The sequence below is a fragment of the Panthera onca genome, chromosome D2, assembly GCF_046562875.1.
Source record: "Panthera onca isolate mPanOnc1 chromosome D2, mPanOnc1 haplotype 2, whole genome shotgun sequence".
In the NCBI taxonomy this organism is placed as follows: Eukaryota; Metazoa; Chordata; class Mammalia; order Carnivora; family Felidae; genus Panthera; species Panthera onca.
In genome coordinates, this window is record NC_138349.1 from 11,220,601 (window position 1) to 11,241,436 (window position 20,836).

Genomic DNA, 20,836 nt, shown 5'->3' on the forward strand with positions numbered 1-20,836 from the left:
TGCGCCCAGATCAGATGCATGAAAGGCTGGCTGAGCAGGAAATGAATGGCCCCAATCAGGGATGTTTGTTGACTAACAATAACCCAGTGGGTCTGTTTCATAAGGGCTGTGTTTACAACATCCCACAGCACAGTGGGTTTGAGAGAATTACGCAAACAAAACCAAAGACAAACCAGACTATGTCCGATAAAGAAATTCAAAGTGAAGTATCCAGTGAGTTAGCCTCGAGAGGCCTGTTTTGAGAACAATACTGCTTATATGCATCCCAAAGGACTAGAGGGCTTTTGCTGTTGCTTTACTTGTTGGGAATTCAGCACTGTGGTATTTCCATAACAGGGGTCTCTGTTACACCAATCGGCTGTTCTGCAGCCAAACCCCTAAAAGCCGGATGCTGCATGGGGGCAACCCTCACCCATCTTGTTCCACGGCACACGCACAAAGGTGGCCACTGTGGACATGCAGATAAAGGAAGGACTCGGGATTCAGGTCTGCTAAAGAAGGGACCTGAACACTAAACCACTCTCACTGAGAAAGTCCTGAACTCCAGACAACACTGGAAACACTACACGTGATTTTCTGTCCTTGGTTTTTAAAGATTACTCTTCCAGCCCCCTACTTCCAAGGCTTCCTAAAAGAAGTTATTTAAAAAAAAAAAAAAAACACCTGTGTACAACAGGAGGCTCTTTATCATTTTTACAGGGCAAGCTCTCATTTATTTAGGCAAACAGAACATCCAATAACTCCACCTTCTGTGTTAACATATAGGAGGCAGGATATGGTGTGCAATTTCTAAATGTCACTCTAAGGGAGATTTAGCAGAAAATGAAAAGGTCTAGAGAAGTCACTTACTGCCATAACAACACACAACTCCAAAAGCTGGCAGTAAATTATAACCATAACCATGAGAGACAGGTCTTACCCACAGTCATATTACCTTGGGACTCGGTTCCAGGGGAACAACTAGAATAAAAAGTAAGGCAAAGGATTGCCAGGTCAACTGAGACGACTCCCAGTAGGACGTTTCAGGGACCATGGGAATATTTATCCAAACGCTGCCCTGGCTGCTCCACCCCCATGTGGAGGGCACTATGCCCTCCTTGGAAAAACTGACCTTTCTGCCACATCAGCTGAGGGGACTGAGATCATGTGACTGCCAAATCCCCAAACCACAGATAAGCAGCCGGGTAAACACTTGACCTGAGATAGGGCACCTATAGGCTGGCCAGGGACTCATGACTTTTGTGCCTGGGTAAGAAAAATGGGCTGAGCCAGAGGGTCTGCCCAGGAAGTCTGGTCCATTAGATGCAGAGGTACTTGGAGGTAGGCATTGGAGGTGACAGTCCTATGGGTGTGGGGCGGGAGCGCCTACCGCTGCAAGCTCGAACACCATAGAAACCAAAAGTATGGGGCAGCAGAAATGATGGGCCCACTGGAGGATTAGGCAGGACACTTGAGAAGTAGAGAGAAGGCACATTACAGAGAGAAGCATGTCTCTATCCCCACCCCGATGGCCCGGCTCCCTATTCTAGTTCCCATACTGTTCCTCTGTCCCTTTTCACCCTATTCGTGGCTATCTGTGAGATTGCTGATATAACCCTGTAACTAAACCCCTAATTTATATGAGCTACTTGGAGAGAGATTCTGTTCTGTTCAATTAGAGCCTAACCAAAGCCTGGTTATGTAAGAAATGTTCCCTGTCCTGTGTCAGAGCACAAAGCCCCTTAACTGTTCTGCCTAGCCAAGATTTTGCCCTTACACTCATTCTTGTACCAAGAAAAGAGAAGACCATGTTTTGCTACCTTTTCATTTCCTCAAAGCCTAATAATTTACAAACATACCCTCAGAGGGGCAATATCTCATTTTTCCAGATATATTATCTAACTGAATAATAAAGTCCATACAACACATCAAAAACACAGTTTATGTAAGAGTTTGGATAGCTTTTATGAGGTGTCAAAAAATAAACATAATTCAGTTTTCCTAAGGATCAGAAAGCTGAAAACCTGGCTATTGGCAAGTTTATTTGGGTTACTCAGCAAGCCAATTACCTTTGCTTTCTCTTAATATTGTCATTTACTCAGTCCTTTAACTAATATGCAGATCATAAAAATGGATTTAATCTTAAAAATGTCAAACTTGCGTCACATGCAGATACAGCTTAGCTTGGGGAGAATTTGTTACAACGGTCTTATAAAAGATGGCAAAGACTACGACACTCTCTATACAATAAAAATTGCTTAATTTTAGAAATGTCCCCAAAAAGATGAGTTATAGAGTTTATTTCCGAATTCTGTTATATTTTACATCTGCTTTTGCCCATTTGTGCCTCCAGCCAATGGTGACAGGTCAAGAAATCTGTGCCTGATTTCTGAATTGCCTGTAATTTATTAGTCACAAATGTGGGATTTGGCAGTCAATAGTGACAGTTTCAGATCATCTTTGCCTTACCACTAAGAGCTGCTCTGCTCCTGTGCCTGAGTAGCACAGATCTGGGATGTACAGACGGACATTCACATTCAGCACAATGGACAGCAGCCAGGCTGCCACTGAAGGTAAGGTGTTTTTTACCATCTGCGAATTGGCTCTTCTTAGGGCTAAAAGTTTACCTTCTCTTGTTTCTCCCAAGTTTAATTTGACCAAGAGAAAAATCAGCTGGGTCCAACAGAGATTTTTTAAATCTACTGATCTAATTAAGTTCAGCCCCATCCCCTAGAGCAAGAACTGTGAATACTCTACCTAAGAAGGCTTCCTTAATTTCAGTCTTGTCTGTTCGCCGGATAATTTTCACCACACAAATAACAGCCAGGGGTGTGAGGAAAGAAATTGCCTGGAAAAAATAACAAATAATCCCTTATGAGGACAGCAGTTTGCTATCAGAGGGCTGATTGATAATTAGTTCAAGTTAGTTTCATTTAGACTCACTAGTTGAATGATGTTACTGAACTCCTGACCTCAAAGAAGGAGGATTTATATCTATACTTAGAGACTCTGACGACTTAAAAAAAAAATTGGAGGTCTGATTGTGGGTTATAATTGATTTGCAATTGCTGGGAGCCACCTTTAAAGTGGTGGCTTTTTAGTTTGGTTTTTTTTTTTTTAATTTTTTTAAAAATGTTTACTTCTGAGAGAGAGAGGGAGGGAGACACAGAGTGTGAGCAGGGGAGGGGCAGAGAGGGAGACACAGAATCCGAAGCAGACTCCAGGCTCTGAGCTGTGAGCACGGAGCCCAACGTGGGGCTCGAACCCACGAGCTGAGAGATCGTGACCTGAACCGAAGTTGGACACCCAACTGACTGAGCCACTCAGGCGCCCCAGAGTGGTGGCTTTTTAAACAGGAAAGAATAGCCTATAATGATGACTCATCTTTGCCAGAGGACCCCCTCACATCCTCCACTGCAGAAAGAACCCTTGGCCTCCCATCCCCATCTCTCTGGCAACACACTGGACTTGCTTAGAGTCAATCGATTCATTTTCTTTGGTGTTCTTTTACTGAATTTCATTTCCTCCACAAAGCAGAGTTTAATACTTTTGCTTACCGTCTCCCTTCCTTTCTTCCATCTCCTCCCCTCCCTTGGCCCAAAGCACACAGAAAAGTACAATAAGTGTTTAATGAATCAAGCTGGTGGGATTCAGATGCAAGCAACATTGATTACAGAGCACTCTATGAGGCAGGAGCTATGTTTGGGTAGCATCAGGCACCGGTGTCTCTTAAATCCTCATGATGACTCTGTGACTATCTTTGCCAGGCTTGGGGACTAAATGATGTGCCCAAGGACATACAGCTGGTGAGTAGCAAGGCCAGGCTTTGGAGACCAGGTTTTCTGCCTGCCATATCTAGCCTTTATTCAGCATTCTACAATTAGTTGTTTTCAACATTCCAACAACCAGGAGAACAGTATTGAAGTTACTTCCTTACTGATTATAACATCTCAGGAAAACAATATCAGAAGGGACTAATTATCTCACAAATTCACAACTGACCTAATACACAGTGGTAGGAAGGGTGGGGTTTGGTGACTATTGACCGATAGTGGTCACACCTTTGGAAATCTCCACCTGTAATGTAATGCCACTTTTTGGAAAGGGACTTTCTAATGGGGATAGGCTTGGCTAGAAGACACTTTTCTTTTATAAAAACAATTCACCCAAATGAACACAGTCTTTCAAAACGACCGGAGATGCTCTAGACACTTGCTACAACTAGATTGCAAGAGCTCAGCACATCCTGGGGTCTCCTCTCTGGGAACCGTCTTCAGAGGCAGCTCACGAGACATGAGAAAACCCCTCCCCTTGCTGGCTGGTTTCTTTCCCATTACAATGGCAGTAACCAGCTGGATGAGCCTCCTTATCAGCTGTGGCCCTGAATGACTTAGCTGTTTAAACACCAAATCAGCAAGTCCTATCACCATGGAAGGTATTCAGAAGAATGTGGCACCAGTCTAAGGGCAGCTGTATAAGAGGAGATTCAGAACTAGAGCAGAGAAGCAGAAGATTTCCCCAAGGGCGACTGGAAAAGGCAATGCTCACTTGGGCATTAATACCTCCAGCGACATCTGTGAAAGTTCCCAGGGGTGCCTGGGTGGCTCTCACACTTGAATAACAGTCGGGTTCATTACAAAGCTCAAGTAGCCTTACAAGACCCATCTGGGAATCTACATTTTGTACCAGGTGTCTCAAATGATACTGATGCTGGTGAGTCAGAGGTTTGACTCGCGCATTTAGTGTTTCAAGAGTGATGATGGAAGCCCCTGCTTACTTAAGTCCAAAGTTACAGTCAAGGTCCAAGAAGTCCTTAGCTCCCTGTTTCCTCTCACGTCAGACACGCAGACGAGGCCACACACTCCCCAATAGGGAAAAGCAGCTCACTCAACAGTGAATGGCGCACAGTGACCCCACTGGTACTCAAACCTTAAGTACCAGAATAGCGCAGGACTGGAGACAACATTACAAGGCAATCCCGGATGGAATACTCTAAGGTAAGACTGACATAAAACCCCAGAAAAGATACGAGTTGGCAAGACCTTGCCTACCTCAGAGGCTGCCTACAGGAGATCCTGAGCTGGAGTGTACCAACCAAAAGGAGACAGGGACACCACAGGGGAGACCGGTAGCTCCGGGCCCATGAGCAGGAGCCGGAGAAGGCATCAGGACCACCCAGTGGCTCCAGGCTTGCAGCCTGATGGCCAAGGGGATCTCCCTGAGCACCGCTTCCTGTCTCAGCTCCCCTACTTCCAACAGCGCCCCCCCCAACTCTGATGGCCCAACCAGAGCCATCACTTAATTTCACCCCTTCTACAACTTTCCTACGTAGATGCACATTGGTCTGTTTTCTAGAACCACCAGGAAACTACTTCCTAGGCCTATGCTAGTCACCCAGGAGGGCGAGGGCTCCCCAGCTCATGAGCTTCACATGAGGGAATGCATCAGAGGAAGAACCACAGCACCCATCACCCAGGCGGCCACAGAAATGTCTGTGCCTGAGGGTGTAGCCATCTTTCTTTCCTCCCCTCATCCTAATGACACTTGGGCTCCGATCCCACTTCTTCTTCCTGGAAACATATCTGCCATATCCTTGGACAGCACAGTCTTCAAGTCAGCATAGCCGGAGACATATTTACATGTGTCATCTCTCCCCCTTTTTACCAAGATTTTCCAACTAAAAGGTAGATTTAAGAGATTAAGCCCCAGAAGCCAACCCATTAGGAAAACAACTTCCTTCTGGGCGGAAGCACCCCCGAACTGAGTAAGAGGAGTGGAAACAAGAATGGGTACCCCCCTTTCACCCAACAAACCAGACTGAATGAAATCCAGGGCGCACCCCTTCCACCGCTCCTGCAAAAGCCTTTAAAGGCGGCTGCTCCACTGCCTGAGCCCTTGGAGACAGAGACACACAGACAGGAAGTGGGGGTGACCATTTCTACTTCCAAACAGATGTGGACATGTAGGACAAAGGCAGGCAAAATTTCCCCTGCTATTGTTTTCCCTTAGGTTAACTTTTCCAAGCTTTGAATGTTTTTTAAATCCTGGGAATGAGCCCAGTGGAAAGACAGTGAACGCTGAGTGCTTATTAAGAGGGACCGGAGAGAGACCAGAATGATGAATTCCAGCCAACCACTACTGCAGGACGCGGAAAACAGACTGAACCCTTCTCCATGCTTGAGTTTCCCTCACTAGTTACGAGAACAGGGCTGCCCCGCGTACGGACGTAAGTGTGATAAACAGCACTAACGTGCTCTGAAAACTTAATTAGGACCATGGTATGTTCTGGGCATTTCATGCAAATTAACATATTAATACACGTTTACTTTATGGATAGGAAACTAAGGCACAGAGAGGTTAAGCAACCTGCTGAAAGGCACACAGCTACTGAGTGGTAAAGTGGAGATTTATACCCAGACTGTTTTTATATCAAGCTCTGGGATTTTAGCCATGGTGTTATAGCAGTTCTCACCTTAGAAGTAAGAAGCATTAATAAAACATGGTAAATGCCTTTTCTCTGGAATTGGAGGGGGAAGTAAGGGGGCTCACATCCAGGAACATGGGTAAGTCACAGAAATGTTAGGGACAGCTGTCATGGATTCAGCACCTACTATGTGTGCCGGGCTTTCCTCACATTTGTCTAATCTTCTAACTACTCTCCTGGGGGAAACATCCTCCTCGCACAGCTAACAAAACCGAGAAAGAAATGAATTCTCAAAGGCACGCACCCGGTGGGCCTAGAAACCCCAACCTGCACTTCCATATGCTGCCTGGGCTGGAGTCTTGAATCGCAGCGATCACCTTGGTCCAAATGCCTCATCTTACAGGTGAGGAAACTGAGGCTGAGATCATTCTTGCATTAAAGAATGGCTTTGTAAGCTACTAATTAACTGTAGTGCACAGAACCCAAATATCAAGATAATATATCTCATCAGGCAGGGTCCAGTTTGTGATAATATATCAGTCATCAGGCAGGGTCCAGTTTGTGCCTGGTTTTGCCTGGTGCTATTATACAGGCTGAGAAACACAATGTGCAGAACAGACTCCGATTAAGGAGAGCTGGGTTCAAGCTCCAGCTCTGACGCTTACCAGCTCTGTGGCCATGATCAAGTCACTCAACCTCTTCACCTTTGGATCTCAGTTTTCTCATCTCTAAGATGGGTGCAACAATACCATCCATAATAAATATTGCTACTGGGATTTAAATTCACCAGCAGTTATTGAATGCTTCTTCTGTACCACACACTAAACAAAGCACTGGAAGTCTATCACCCCACTTGATGCTCTCAACACTGTAGGAGGGGGAGAAGAGTGTTATCAAAGGCCCTTTAAACAAGTAAGGAAACTGAGGCACTGAGAGGGTAGGTGATTCTTCCAAGTCACATAGCTAGAAAGGGGATCTGAGGCAATCCAGTCTGGAATGTACAGAGAAGCCCGACCCAGAGAATCCAGCAGTTAGCATCCAGCATTCACTGGATGCTACGATGTCATTATTTCCCCAGGGAAAAGTGTTAACAAATGACCCAAACCAGTAAAGGAGCACCAGGATCCCGTGACCACACTACTGGGAACAAAGCGGTTTGAAGCTCCCGTCCCCTATGCCCTGAGTCTGAGCAGTGCCGGGAGGAAGTCAGGAACAGGGAAGAGCCTAATTCATCCAGGCAACCTGCCACTGCCTACACGACCAGCGACCAGAGTCTCCACCGGGGACCGGCCTTGTGCGTCCACCAATGAAACCAACACAGGAAGTACTGTCGGTTCCTGGCCACTGCTGCTCCAGAAGGTGGGTCACCTGCGGCACTGATACAAGACACGGTACTTCCAGGATGCTTCTGGAAAATGACAAAGCAGGGCCAGTGTGTCTGACGTGGGAGGGGCACAAGTATACCGAGAACTTTTAACAACGAAAGGGCTCAAACTCTGATGTCAGGATGTTAACCAGAGAAGAGCTTGTCACCGGAGTTCATTCATATCAGACAAACAACAGGCCCAGAGTGCCTTAATTTCTGGCACTTGACAGATGTGCTGAAAAGTGCTTATAGAGACAACCCAGGACATGCAGTGCAGACACCTGGAAAGGGCCTTGCTGTGGGTAAGAAATTACAGCCCATCACGGAGAAAAGAGCTGTCTACGACTTTTGCAAAGAGTCTAAAAATTAAACTGTCTATCATGAGCCAGCTTTGTCTCTTTTCCTTCCCTCCTCCCCGCAAAATTAACTTTCTGTCTTCCCTAGAAGCATTCTATACTAGAATGGGAAACACTGTTATCGAATCAACACGGTATCAGTAATATTTTACAGAAGTAAATCTTCTGGATTCATTGTGCCCAGGGCAGAAAGAACAAGGGCAAAGGACAGGTGTTGGGTAGGGTTTGTTTGTTTGTTTGTTTAAGCCAAGTAAAGCAACTGGGGAACACCAATCATCCCATCAACTCACTACCTGAGCTTACCTATCAAGAGCTTTCCTGGGTCCATCCAAGTCATGTTCATGTCTGTGTCCCTGGGCCCTGTTCACTGAGCCCACATGGCCCCTGCTTGCTTGTGTCTGTGCCTTGACACACCAGCTCTTGTGCATGCGATCGGCTTCTCACCACCTTTCCACATCACCTGAGCCCCGAAGGAGACATCACAGTTGAATGGGTCCATGAGGGTCTAGCCTCTGGCAGCTGGCATTCAAATCGGGGTCTAGCAACTGGTGGTTGTATAACCTTGGACAAGTTGCTGAATCTCATTGCAGTTGCCATTTTTTCCATTGAAATGATAGGATTCCAAAAGTGATGACCTCAACAGATTGTGACAGGGATTATCTCAGACGCCAGTGTAAAGTGGTGAGCACAACTCCTGTATTCCAGAGATGTTACTTGTTGTTGTTACTGCCATGATGATGATGATGATGATGATGATGATGATGATGGCGGTGGTGATGGTGATGATGGTGATGAGGAAGCTCCCTGCAAGTTTACCCAAGCCTCTAAGCCCTTTCTAGATTCTATTTTTCTTTAGAGTACCATCTCCACCAGAAGCCTGTAGGACCCCTATATGCAGGATATACCCCCCAGATCTGATTTGACTTCCCATCACCTGAAGCTCCTATGGCTTTTCTTACCCACAGCAGGCTGGAAGTGTTCCTTGAATCTACAAAGACACAACTACTAAGACAGAAACAAAGAGTATACTAAAAAACAAAAAACAACACAAACTAAGTCTTCCTACAGCAAAAAGCAGGTTTTCAAAGATGCTATGATAAACCCCACACACTCAGGAGGGAACCATGACGTCTTCTGAATAAGGAAGCAGCTTTCCATAAAGACAGCTAAAAGTTTGGGAACTTCCCAGAAATGTTAATTCAAGACTCAGTATATGTGAAAAGAATTCTCAGCCTGTCTCTCTGGTCAACAGGAGCCCAGAGTCATCAAGGGATACAAACTCTCAGAATCAAACAATCCAACCACACCCAACTTCCATGTAGAAGTTCCATCGTCACCGTAGCTGAAAGTGCCAAAGACAGAGAAAATGAGAGGGGCTTCCTGGTGATGTTATCACCATTGACTCTGTACTTAACTCAATCCCCTACCATTTTAATACTGTTTTTGTGACCTCTGACCAAGTGGCTCCTCTAAAACATACATGCGTGTGCACACACGTACACACACACACACACACACCGCTCCAGAGGCACTAATTTCCCAATCAAAAGACATGTGGTTTATTACAAGCTGTCTTTAAATAACACTTTGGTTAGGAAGTTAAAAAGTTTGCCTTTAGATTAAAACACTCCAACCAAGGGGCACCTGGGTGGCTCAGTTGGGTAAGTGTCTGACCGACTCTTGATTTCAGTTCAGGTCATGACCTCACGATTCATGAGATTGAGCCCCAACAGTCTCCATGCTGGGCATGAAGCCTGCTTGAGATTCATTCTCTCTCTCTCTCTCTCTCTCTCTCTCTCTCTCTCTGCCCCTCCTCCACTCACACACATGCACATGCACTCTCTCTCAAAAACAAAACAAAACAAAAAACCCACTCCAACCATAAGTAAAACAGACCCCAAGATTTTTTTTTATGTATTAAACAATAAAACTTGAGCCTTCTAAAGAAACCAACTTTGTTTTAAAAAACATTGAAAATATATATTTTATTACAGTCTTCCATAAACACCTGAAGGTTTTAATGGATCAAAGCAAACAGATGATATTTTATATTAAACTCTTAATAAAATCCAGGAGAAAAAAAAATCTGATTTATGTGGTGACAAAATATTTTTCCTCTTTGTGTTACGTGTATTATAAATGTATCTGCTGCTTTCCTCATGTTATTATGGAGCCTGCATTAAATCTTGTGACCAAATGAATGAAATACATCAACTACCACTAACAAAACAAAAGGTTGAACTTATCTCCTTAGGAGATTCGAGGGTAGGAATCAGGATCTGAGGCTGAATACACTTCTATTCTCTGAGACTCACAGCACTGAATAACTCCTTTACTGCCTCCTATCCACCTCTGCCAACATGCAAATGTACCCCCTCCTATGTGTGTCTGCAGCCAGGGTATTTGTGGCATTTGTATCTAGACTTCAAAACAATCCATTGTTCACAAATCTAGGACACAGCCACAAATTTCTCACAATATCCCATACGAGCATTCATCTCCAAATTGTGTCTTACAGCACGTAAAATGTGAAATCTTTGAAGAGTGGGGATAAGTGATAAGAGCTTCTCCCTTTCAAAACCATGGCATAAACTAGCCAGACACACACTAGTTCCTTTATTTCTAGGGTTTATGGAAGATTTGAGTTAGAGCAGAAATGGAAAAAGTCTAATTTTAATACTCAAGTGTTAGGTAAAGCCTGAACCCTTCAATTCCCCCCCTGAAATTTACAAAAATCCAGTTTAGTTTCCAGTGGAAAAGCAATTATTAAAAGGCAAATAAAATAAGATTTCAAAGCTCTTGTAATGTGCTGGGCATTTCGGGATGTTTGCAGACAAAGATCTTTCTAATCATCACGAATTAACAAGATTTCTTTCATAAAATCAGAGGGATTTCTTTCAAGATGCAAAAATATTCTTCATGTGCTCTATGAAATCTTTAGAACAACCACGTAAGTTTCCAGAGGCACAAAGACACAATGGCTGGTCAACAGGAATAGCCTTCAAGCTAGAAGACTAGCTCAACCAAAAATTACATTACTGTTCCGTGACAAGGAGGAGCTTAAATATTTCCTCTGCTACAGAAAGGCCTGATGGCAATTCCCCAGGAGGCCATTAGCATCAGCAAGGAGTCTTGGACACTCAGCTCCCAACCTACATGGCAGCCTCAGGGATGAGCCTGGGCTCAGAGCAGGCTGCTTCGATCTCAATCCTGGCTCTACCACTCACCTGCTGTGTGGATTTGGGCAAGTTCCCTCCTTTCTCTAGAATGTGATTCTGCATCTGCAAATGTGAACAAGACTGACATCTTTCTCACTGTAATGTTGGGTGGGATTAAATGAGATAATCCTTTCTTAAGCTCTCAGCACAGTGCCCGGCACATAGGAAGTGAAATGTAAATGGCTTCAATAGCCACGGGGCAGGGTGAAGAGGTAAAAATAATCCTGCTATATCCACCAGCTATTTGGATGCTGGCCCATTTATTCTAGAAGTAGAAAGGCACAAAACACTATCTGGGGATTGAGTCATACGAGGTATCGCATCAGTAGTCAACGGACCTGCTGGAACCAGACGAGTGGTTGACAGAGCTATCTATATACGGCCTGAGTTTGGCAAAACAGGTTTATTCCAGAAGGAGATGGAGCAGGAAAATCCGTTTCTGGTCTTATTTTACTGTAAGTATATGGAAACAACTCGGCACAGCTCACGTAAGCCAGTCCCTCCTCTTTCCACGGTGTCAGGCAATTACTGGTTCCATAGGGCCAAGCAGTGCCCGTCATGATCTGGAATGGAGTTTTAATGCCATGGGCTGCTCACCTCCTCTTTCTCTGAGACTGCTCACTGTCTTCAGCAGGGGTTGGCAAAGCAGAAATGGAAACCCATTTGGTTCATACTTGGGAGACTGGTCAAATCAGCCATGAAATCGCGGTACTTACGAACATGAGGCGGGTAGGTATGTTGTCTGATTGCACCAAAGGATTTTTGTAGAGCCAGATCTCTTCTGGCTGGATGACTCTCTGGAATGGGTCCAAAAACTCTGTGAAACTGAAACAAAACAAAGAAAGATGTGTGAGCGCTCTCGTCTGTTGCCTGTATTTCCCGAGAAGGCCACTCCTTCACGCCCTCGGTGGAGAATCCAGCCTCTGGGGAAGGAGAAGGGGATGACAGGGTAAAATGGATCGAAAGAATTACCGAGACATGGTAGACACTGTACAACTTTCTGCCACCGAGGACCAATTCTGGGCATAAAAGAATAGTTGTAAAGACCCTAGGAAGTTGGGGCTCCAAAGTGAACTGAAAACCGAAGGGCAGAATGGGGGCTCAGAGTGGGGCGAGGCCAGGCGGGCAGCCGGCTCTGGGGAGGAAGTAGGCTGGAGAAGGAACAAAGGTTGAAGAGCCACCGGGGCAGCACCAGGGGGAAAACGTCAGGTTCTTCCCTCCCCTCCCTTACCCCGGACGGCGTGCTGACACCTCGCCACCAGTAGGGGGCAGAGTGAGCAAGGAAAGCTTCTGAGAGAAGACAGAAGGTTGGGCAGGAGGAAAGCAGAGAGAAAGGCAGGCAGGGAGGGAAAGCGGGGGGCAGTGAGGTGCATCCTGGGGCTGCTGCGAGGAAACCAGACCGCTTCCCCTCCTCACCTTGTCAGCCTCCCAAACCCTCCCACACCCTGGGAGCCCACAACACCCAGGCGGACGGAACCCAGTCATCACCGAGAGAAAGACGGGGAGCAAGGGGGCTGAGTCCGCGGGGATATGGTTTGCTTTGTCAGCTCGCGGCCATCAGGCCACCTCCGGACCCTCCGGACCCGGTCCTGTACCTGGTGAACTCAGTTCAGGATGGGGGTCCGACAGAGCCAGGCTGAGGCTGACTGTCTTTTCTGACCTAGTCTCAGAGTCTTGTGGTCTTATCTGGTTACACAAGAGTCTGAAAGTCAAGCCCGGGTTCCAGGGAGGGGCCTGGACTCCGCCTCTTGGCAGGGATGTGACAAGGTCCCGTCAGAAAGAAGCCAGTAAGATGACACAGGTGGCTTTAAAATAACAACCTGCCACCCACGGGCCGTCAGCAGTGTTAATGTGCCCACAGCCCCGCTCTCAGAGGCCCCAGAACCTTGATCCCCGTTTCTTCCCCACGCAGCCGGCACCGTCCCTCCTCACTTCGTTTGTCCCCCGCGTGTTATGACCATCATGGCGATTTTTTAAAGCCTGCAATCAGCCTTTTGCACAATTCCACACCCCACCCCGAGGAGCTGCAGCCAGAACACATCCATCAAGCAAATTATATTCCCTGGGAGCAGCAGAGCCTAGAGAGATAGATGTCCCTTCTCCAGCCACGCTCCAGCCACCAATGCCTGCCCCTGAGATTCCAGACAGCAAGGCAGCTACGCAGAGGACCGTGGGTCTCAGAGGGCAAACGGGGGCAGAGGTGGGCGTGAGGCAGAACGGACAGGTCTGGAGACAAGACAGGGTGTTTCCAAGAAAGGGCAGCCCAGGCCCGGAAACCCCCTTCCATGAGCTCTCTGTAGGTGGTTTGGGAGCCAGGAAGTGGAAACCCGGTTTCTGCTGAGCAGGTCAAGCACGACCTCCAATTACCTGCCCACCAGGGCTCACTAGGCACTGGGAACCCCCCCCTCCCCGCCCAGTGGCACTAGATCAGTGCTTCCCAAACATTAACGTGGCCAGGATCCACTTTGGGGTCTTGTGCTAACAGGAACAACCAGTCCTGGGTGGGGCCAGAGAGCTGGCATCCCCAGCAAGCTTCCAGGTGGTGCCACGCTGCCCACCTATCAATCAAACCGCGATTCGCAAGGGGCCGAGGCACTGGCATCAAAGGGAGGGAGCCTATTAACAACGCAGAGTCCCGGGGCCTCACCCAGATCTACTGAATCAGGATCTTCATTTTCAGCAAGAGCCCCAGGGGATTCATGTGAGCACTAAGGGTGGACACACAGGCTCCCAGGGACAGAAAGCCGGTGCTTCCCAGCTTCAGCCATTTGAGAACCAAGGGGCACCTGCGGGGCCCAGCTGGTTAAGCGTCTGACTCTGGGTGTCGCCACAGGCCATGATCTCACGGTTCATGGGTTCGAGCCCTGTGTCCAGGCTCCATACTAACCATTAGGAGCCTGCTTGGGATTCTCTCTCTCCCTCTCTGCCCCTCCCCTGTCTCTCTCTCTCTCTCTCTCTCTCTCTCTCTCTCTCTCTCTCTCATTCAAAATAAGTAACGATTAAAAAAAAAAAAGAACCAAGTTGGCCAAGTTTTGCCTTATCCCCCCTTCCTCCCCTACTGTGACTTTCCTTGAGACTTGGTAAACTAAAAGCCTAGAAGAAACTTCATGTCACTGCTTAGTTACAAAGTCAACATTCCCTCCGTCAACATCCGGTAAATGTCAACATAAACGCAATGAAAACAAAAGACCGCTATTAAATTCTTTGGTGCCACTGCCTCTGAGAGGAGCCCACCCTCCCTGTGAAGGCCCAGGGAGCGTCTGTCCCCTGTCCATCGCCTTGGTCTGTCCGTCCCCTGCAAGGCGGGGAAAGATGGAAGGGGAAACGGGGAGAGGGGTGAGCGACCCTCTCCATGACTGAGGAGTTGGGGGCTCTCACCCGTGTGTAACCTAAGTGCACATCGCACAGCCCCTAAAATCATCTCTAAGCACCGCTGCTGTCGTGGAAGCAGGTCAAAACGTTTTGATGCAGAAAGGATAGAGTTCCCACTAAAGGCAACCTAGCTTTTCTTTTGTGAAAACTGTACCTGCCCAGAGCCAGGTGACTTGGCTTGCTGTTGGATCTAGATCCGAGATAGGCTTCTTTAATTTCTCTGCTGCTCGAATCGCACAACTGTCTCAATCTAACCATATACCGATTTCTTCCTCGCAAAGGAGGAAGAGTGTTCTTGTTTTCTCCCGAAGTTTTCCGACGGTGCGGTTCGAAGAACTTGGAAAACATACACAGTGAAAATTCAGAGACATTATTCTAACTCTATGCTGAGCAATTCTTTTTAATTCATGCATAAATCCTCCTGAGGCTGGGTTCCTATCCATACTCTCTTTCTCCATCTCTGTCTCTCTGTCTCCTCATGGCCAGTCCTGTTTTCACAGCCCAGCCCGACTCTTAAGCAGCATACGGTATCTGCTTATATAGGAAGGGTGCAGTAGGGGAGAGGCAGTGGACCATCATCACCTTTGCCTCCTGCTTATTCATTCAACAATCACGTACTGAGTGCCTGCGATGTGCCAGGCACTGCCCTATGAACCCTGGGGAATAAAACACACGTGGTCCCCCTCTTGCGGAGATTACATTCAAGGGACCGTGAAGTGCCAACTGACTGGGGAATGAGACGTCAAGGTCTTCAGTTACAGGTGTCAGAGCTGTCTACACAGATCACCAGCCCACTCTGCTTTCAGGAGATGTCGGGTTAGGAGTGTTCCAGTAGGTGGACCCATGAGATGGCCTCTAATCTAGGGCTGCTTATGAGGATCCTAACCCCCTGGAAATGTCACAGGGTGTGGACCTATCACTGTCCACATGCTGAATGGGGCAACATTCAGAATTAGGAACCCAGAAGAATGGCCCATCTTGACATCACACTAGCAAGGAACAGTGAAGCCTCTGTCCCCCATGCTTCTTCTAACTCAAAGCCAAGTTCTCAAAGCTCCGCAATCTCCCCCCTTTAATCATATCACATACGTTGATGGCATAACTTTTTCAAAATAGGTTAACACTTCAGTCACATACTAGACACAAATTTCTACCTCCTTTTCCCACAACCAAAAATAACACAAGATTGTACTGAAATATGAACCTAACCAGACCATTAAACTTGGTTCAAATCCCTGCTTTGGCATTTGCCAGCTGAGGGGCTTGAGAAAACCTCTCTGAGACTTCGTATCTTTCCCCCCCACCCTACCCCCAGGATGGCTACACCTTCCAGGGCAGTAATAATACTGTAATCATCAGCAGTAAGAAAAGTTAGGGTCTGGCAAGTGTCTAGGGCACTGAAGGCCTCCATCAAAGGTGGCTGCTGTTCCTCCAATGTGAACATCAACACTGCTGAGGACACAAAGTGGGTCTGAGAAGGACTCCCCACCCCCATTCTCCCCAACCTTGGGGCAGGGAGGTTGCATGCCGGGGGAAGAGGGTCAGACAGACAACGATGACAACTGTCACTCATCATCTGACCATTCTGTGAGTGACAATGGCCCAGGAAGTCCCTTTTGAACCTTGCAGTGTGATAAAGAAGTTTTCCAGGCAAGAGCAAAAAGTAAAGCCTGTTCCTTAACTGAACTATTGACTTGCCCCACAGGTGGGCGTCTCCCATGAGAGAGGGAAAACACTTACAGATGGGCACTGGATGTGGTCAGTAGACAGGCAAGTCGCTCCAGGCCCGGCAGAGGAGGTGTGTCAGACTTACTGTTAGTCCTAGGGCAAAGGGTGGGATGAGGCCACGGACAGAATGTACTGATGAATTATCTCTGTGAGCCAGCAAGCCCGTGACCTGTCTCTGAACATACAGCCTTCTCCTGAGTTCGGTGGTTGGCCATCCCAAAGACAAGAGCAACAAATTTCATAATAACTGGTTATTACATTTGGAGCCATCTTGTGCCATGCCCTTGACCTGGTGCTTTCCAACATTATTTCATTTAATTTTCATAAGAGCCTATGAGATAGAAATTGCTGTTATTCCCATTTTATAGACAAAAACACTGAGGCTACAAGACAAAAGGTCTCTTGCCTAAGTTGTCACAGCTCTATGTGCCTTGGAATGTCCACTAATGCACGTCCTCCTCAGCACATAGTCTGGAACTTTAAGGAAAGAACATGCAAATACACACACACACACACACACACACACACACACACACTGCCCACCAGTGTAGTGGCAACTGAAATTATTTGAATAAGAGACACAATTTTCCACAATTAGAAATATAACCTTTCTCTTGGGAAATGCAACATGTTGATCTCAGTTCTCACTGTGAAGGCTGAAATCAGATTCTTGCAGAGGGCAGTCGGATGTTTGTTGTGAAGGAGGGAAGGGAAGAAACAATGCACAGAGAAGGAGGTGGCAAGAGAAGTGAAGACCCCAAGAAGCTGCCCCCACCATCCCCCTCCTCCCCGCCCCCCAGAGAAGCAGGTGCCGTGCAGCAAAGCTGTCGGCCGCTCACCTGCACCGTATCCAGGAGACCAGCCCTGGACCAGATGAGGAACGGCTCCCATGGCCCCCACCCCATCCTGGGGATGGCCCCTCTTCTCTGCAGCAAGCTTCACAAAGGATGGGAAGGCAGGCTTAGCGAGGGTGGCCGTGCCCTGGGGGCCGAGGCACAGGCACAGGCGGGCTCCACTCGTCCTCCCCCGGTTCCAGCCCTCATGCCCTCCCAACTCTGTGGGCACTGACTCCGGAGGGACAGCCTGGGTTGGATTTGCACTCACCCTCACTGACTGCGTGACCTTGGGCAAGACGCTTCCCTTCCTGGGCCTTGATTTCCTCATCTGCAAACTACTGCTGATGATGACACCTACACACCTCCGTCAGAGGGCTGGTGTGAATATTAAGGTGATGGTGTGAAGTTCTTAGAAGGGCACCTGCGAATAGCACGCGTTCTGTACGTGTGTTACCGTGCTGCAGCCGAAAGCCTCAAATTACAGCCTAACGCTGGGTCCTGCCCTCGTGTCTGAAACTACACGGGCTTCGACCAGCCTGACCACAAGCTCCCTTCCCTGCTCTGCCCCCTCAGGGGAGGTCCCCCGGCCGAACAACCCTCTTTATCAAGAGGCCAGGTGAAATTATTGCTTATTATCCCTGAGTATGGGGTTTTGGTCCCCTACCAGCCCACAAACAGGCCGATCACATCCCCCTGTAGGAACCAGGGCCACCCTTCCCTCTTGGAACTACACAGCCTGCCTCCCACAGGCCCTGCTGGCTGGCAGTCTCCTCCTCCCCTGCTGTGCGCATATGTGACTAATAAACTTCTATCCATCTCTCTGTCCCAACCTCCACGTATGGCCACCCCCGTGGCCCCTAGAGAAGGAATCCCTCCTCACCAAGGGTGTGAAGATAGGACGATCAGAGCATGTACTCCTTGGCCAGGCCCTCTGTACATGATGGGGTGGGACAGGGGTGGAAACATCTGGGCCGAGCCTGGAAATGTCTTCAATCTATCCAGCTCCAGGAAGGAAGAGAAAGGACCAGGGGTGGGCAGTGTGGATAAAACAAAGCTGCCAACCCAAAGACTACCTGCTCACACTGGCTCTTCTTCAGCATTTAGAAAAACGGCCCTGGGGGTACCTGGGTGGCTCAGTCGGTTAAGCGTCTGACTTCAGCTCAGGTCACGATCCCCCGGTTCGTGGGTTCAAGCCCCACATCGGGCTCCGGGCTGACAGCTCAGAGCCTGGAGCCTGCTTCGGATTCTGTGCCTCCCTCTCTTTCTGTCCCTCCCTTGCTCATGCTCTGTCTCTCTCTGTCTCTCAAAAATAAATAAAACGTCAACAAAAAATTTAAAAAAAGAAAAAGAACAGCCCCAATCTGCCTCCCCTGTACCTGTGGTCACCAATACTGGGACCACAGACACACACGGACCTCTGACACACGCTCCATGAAGTACACGACACCTCCAACCACGGATGGACCCATGGATGTTTGGTCTTCCCAAACATGTATACTCTGAACTTAATCAAGCCTTTGGATCCAACTTCTAGCTTATAGGAAACACAGGGGCAGAGGAATAAGTCAAATGCCCTCCAGCAACAAATTAGACAAGTCTAGGAATAAAGCTAGATGGAATGTTCCAGATTACAAGACTCTGAAGAGACAAGACAACCAAATGTAACATGCATTTGACTGGATCTTGGGTCAAAAAAATTAAAAAGCCATTAAAAAGAAACTTTGAGGATGAGCGGGGCAGTACAGGGACTGGAACGGACTAGATACCAGGTGATAATAAGGTACTAATTTCCTTCAGTGTGGTAAGAACATGGATATGTAGAAGAATGCCTTATTTTTTGGAGAAGCATTTAGGGAGCTTAGGATAATCACCAGCAATTTACTCTCAAATAGTTCAGAAAATTATACATAAAGCATATAAATACAGAAATAAAGCAAATAAGTTAAAATGTTAATTGCTAAATCTAGGCAGAGTATATGGGGGAATCATTTTGCTGTTTCTACTTTTCCGCATATTTGAAAATGTCCAGGATGAGATGCTGGTATAGAGAGGTCCAGGAGCAGGAGCCCCTAAAGTGGGGGAACTAGGACAGAAGGTAATGTTGGCCATGAAAGTAAAGTGTTGGCAGCCACAGCTGTGGAGTTGAAAAGGCTATGTTCTACCCTTGCCACTTACAAGCTGTGTGACCCTGGGCAAGTTACGCCTCCTCTCTGAGCCCTGGTTGCCTTGTCCACGGGTGGAGATAACCACACAAACTACCTTCAGGGCCGGGTGAGGAATGGATGGGGAGGAAACGCATAATGGGCTCAGCACAGAGCAGGCTGTGCGATGCTCAGTAGATGCCCCCTCCCCATCAGGCAGCTCCTGCAGCCAACGGCATATTCAAACCACCGCACAGAAAAAGCAGGACACACCCAAACATGCCTGCAGTGGGGCGGGGGCGTACCTGGAAGCATATTTCGCAGCAGCACCACGTTCAAAATCATGTGCATCAGCCCAAAAGTCCAAACATTTAATCCAACAATTTCTGAACATCTCTACAGAGGGTGCCTTCCCTTTGGAAGTCAACGGAAGCCTGAAAACATTTCACTGTCTGAATTCAAACAGAAAATCCTGGTCTACAGACACGCAGGCTGCAAAAGCCAACGCATCAGGTCCAGCTAGGACTTCGTGACCGGGGGCAAGCTGGCGAAGTCCCCTTCCCATCTGTAAAACGGGCAGCACCCCTGCTGAAATGTAAGAATCTGAGTTCAGTCAGGGTCCATCAGAAGCACCCAACAACTGCCATTAATACTACTATTCACTGAAAAATCACAAATTAAAAAAAAAAAAATCCTAAGAATATGCATCCCACAAAACAACGTGGGGACCTTATCTAGATCCTGATTCAAAGAAATTAGGTGTTCATTTGATTGGGGTTTTCAAGTGGTGTTGTGCTCTTGTGGGGGGGGGGGCTGGTTCAGTTTTTTGTTTCATTGTTTTTGTTTTTCTTCAGTTCTCATCGGTTAAAGTTTTTGAAGTATTGGCATATGAAATGATGTTATGACTGGGCTTTGCTTTAAAATACTCCATCAATAGGGGCGCCTGGGTGGCTCAGTTGGTTAAGCACCCAACTCTTGATCTTGTCTCAGATCACGATCTCATGGTTTGTGAGTTCGAGCCCTGCATTGGGCTCCACACTAATGGCGTGGAGACTGCTTGGGATTCTCTCTCTCCCCCTCTCTCTGCCCCTCTCCACTTGTATGCTCACTTGCTCTCTCTCTTTCTCAAAATAAATAAATAGGGGCACCTGGGTGGCTGAGTCGGTTAAGCATCCAACTTGGCTCAGGTCATGATCTCACGGTTTGTGGGTCTGAGCCCGCGTCGGTCTCTGTGCTGACAGCTCAGAGCGTGGAGCCTGTTTCGGATTCTGTGTCTCCCCATCTCTCTGCCTCTCCTCCACTTGCATTCTGTGTCTCTCAAAAAGGAATAAATGTAAGTAAGTAAGTAAGTAAGTAAATAAATAAATAAATAGTAAGGAAAAATACTCCACCAATAAAGGGGGAGAGGGGACCAGA

The 20,836-nt window shown here is 47.5% G+C and overlaps 1 protein-coding gene across 2 annotated transcripts in view; it reads right to left on the reverse strand.

Moving 5' to 3' along the window:
- The window catches only part of PLPP4 (phospholipid phosphatase 4), a 125,919-nt gene that overhangs the window by 67,940 nt on the left and 37,143 nt on the right, over window positions 1–20,836 (reverse strand). Inside the window, exons 2-3 of one of the 2 annotated variants that reach the window (XM_078434887.2) lie at window positions 12,060–12,168; window positions 2,737–2,827 (exon numbers count right to left, since the gene is read on the reverse strand). In XM_078434887.2, coding sequence (XP_078291013.1) covers window positions 2,737–2,827; window positions 12,060–12,168 — 200 coding nt within the window. The remainder of the gene's footprint in view (window positions 1–2,736; window positions 2,828–12,059; window positions 12,169–20,836) is intronic. The other variant, XM_078434888.2, reaches the window with a different exon arrangement.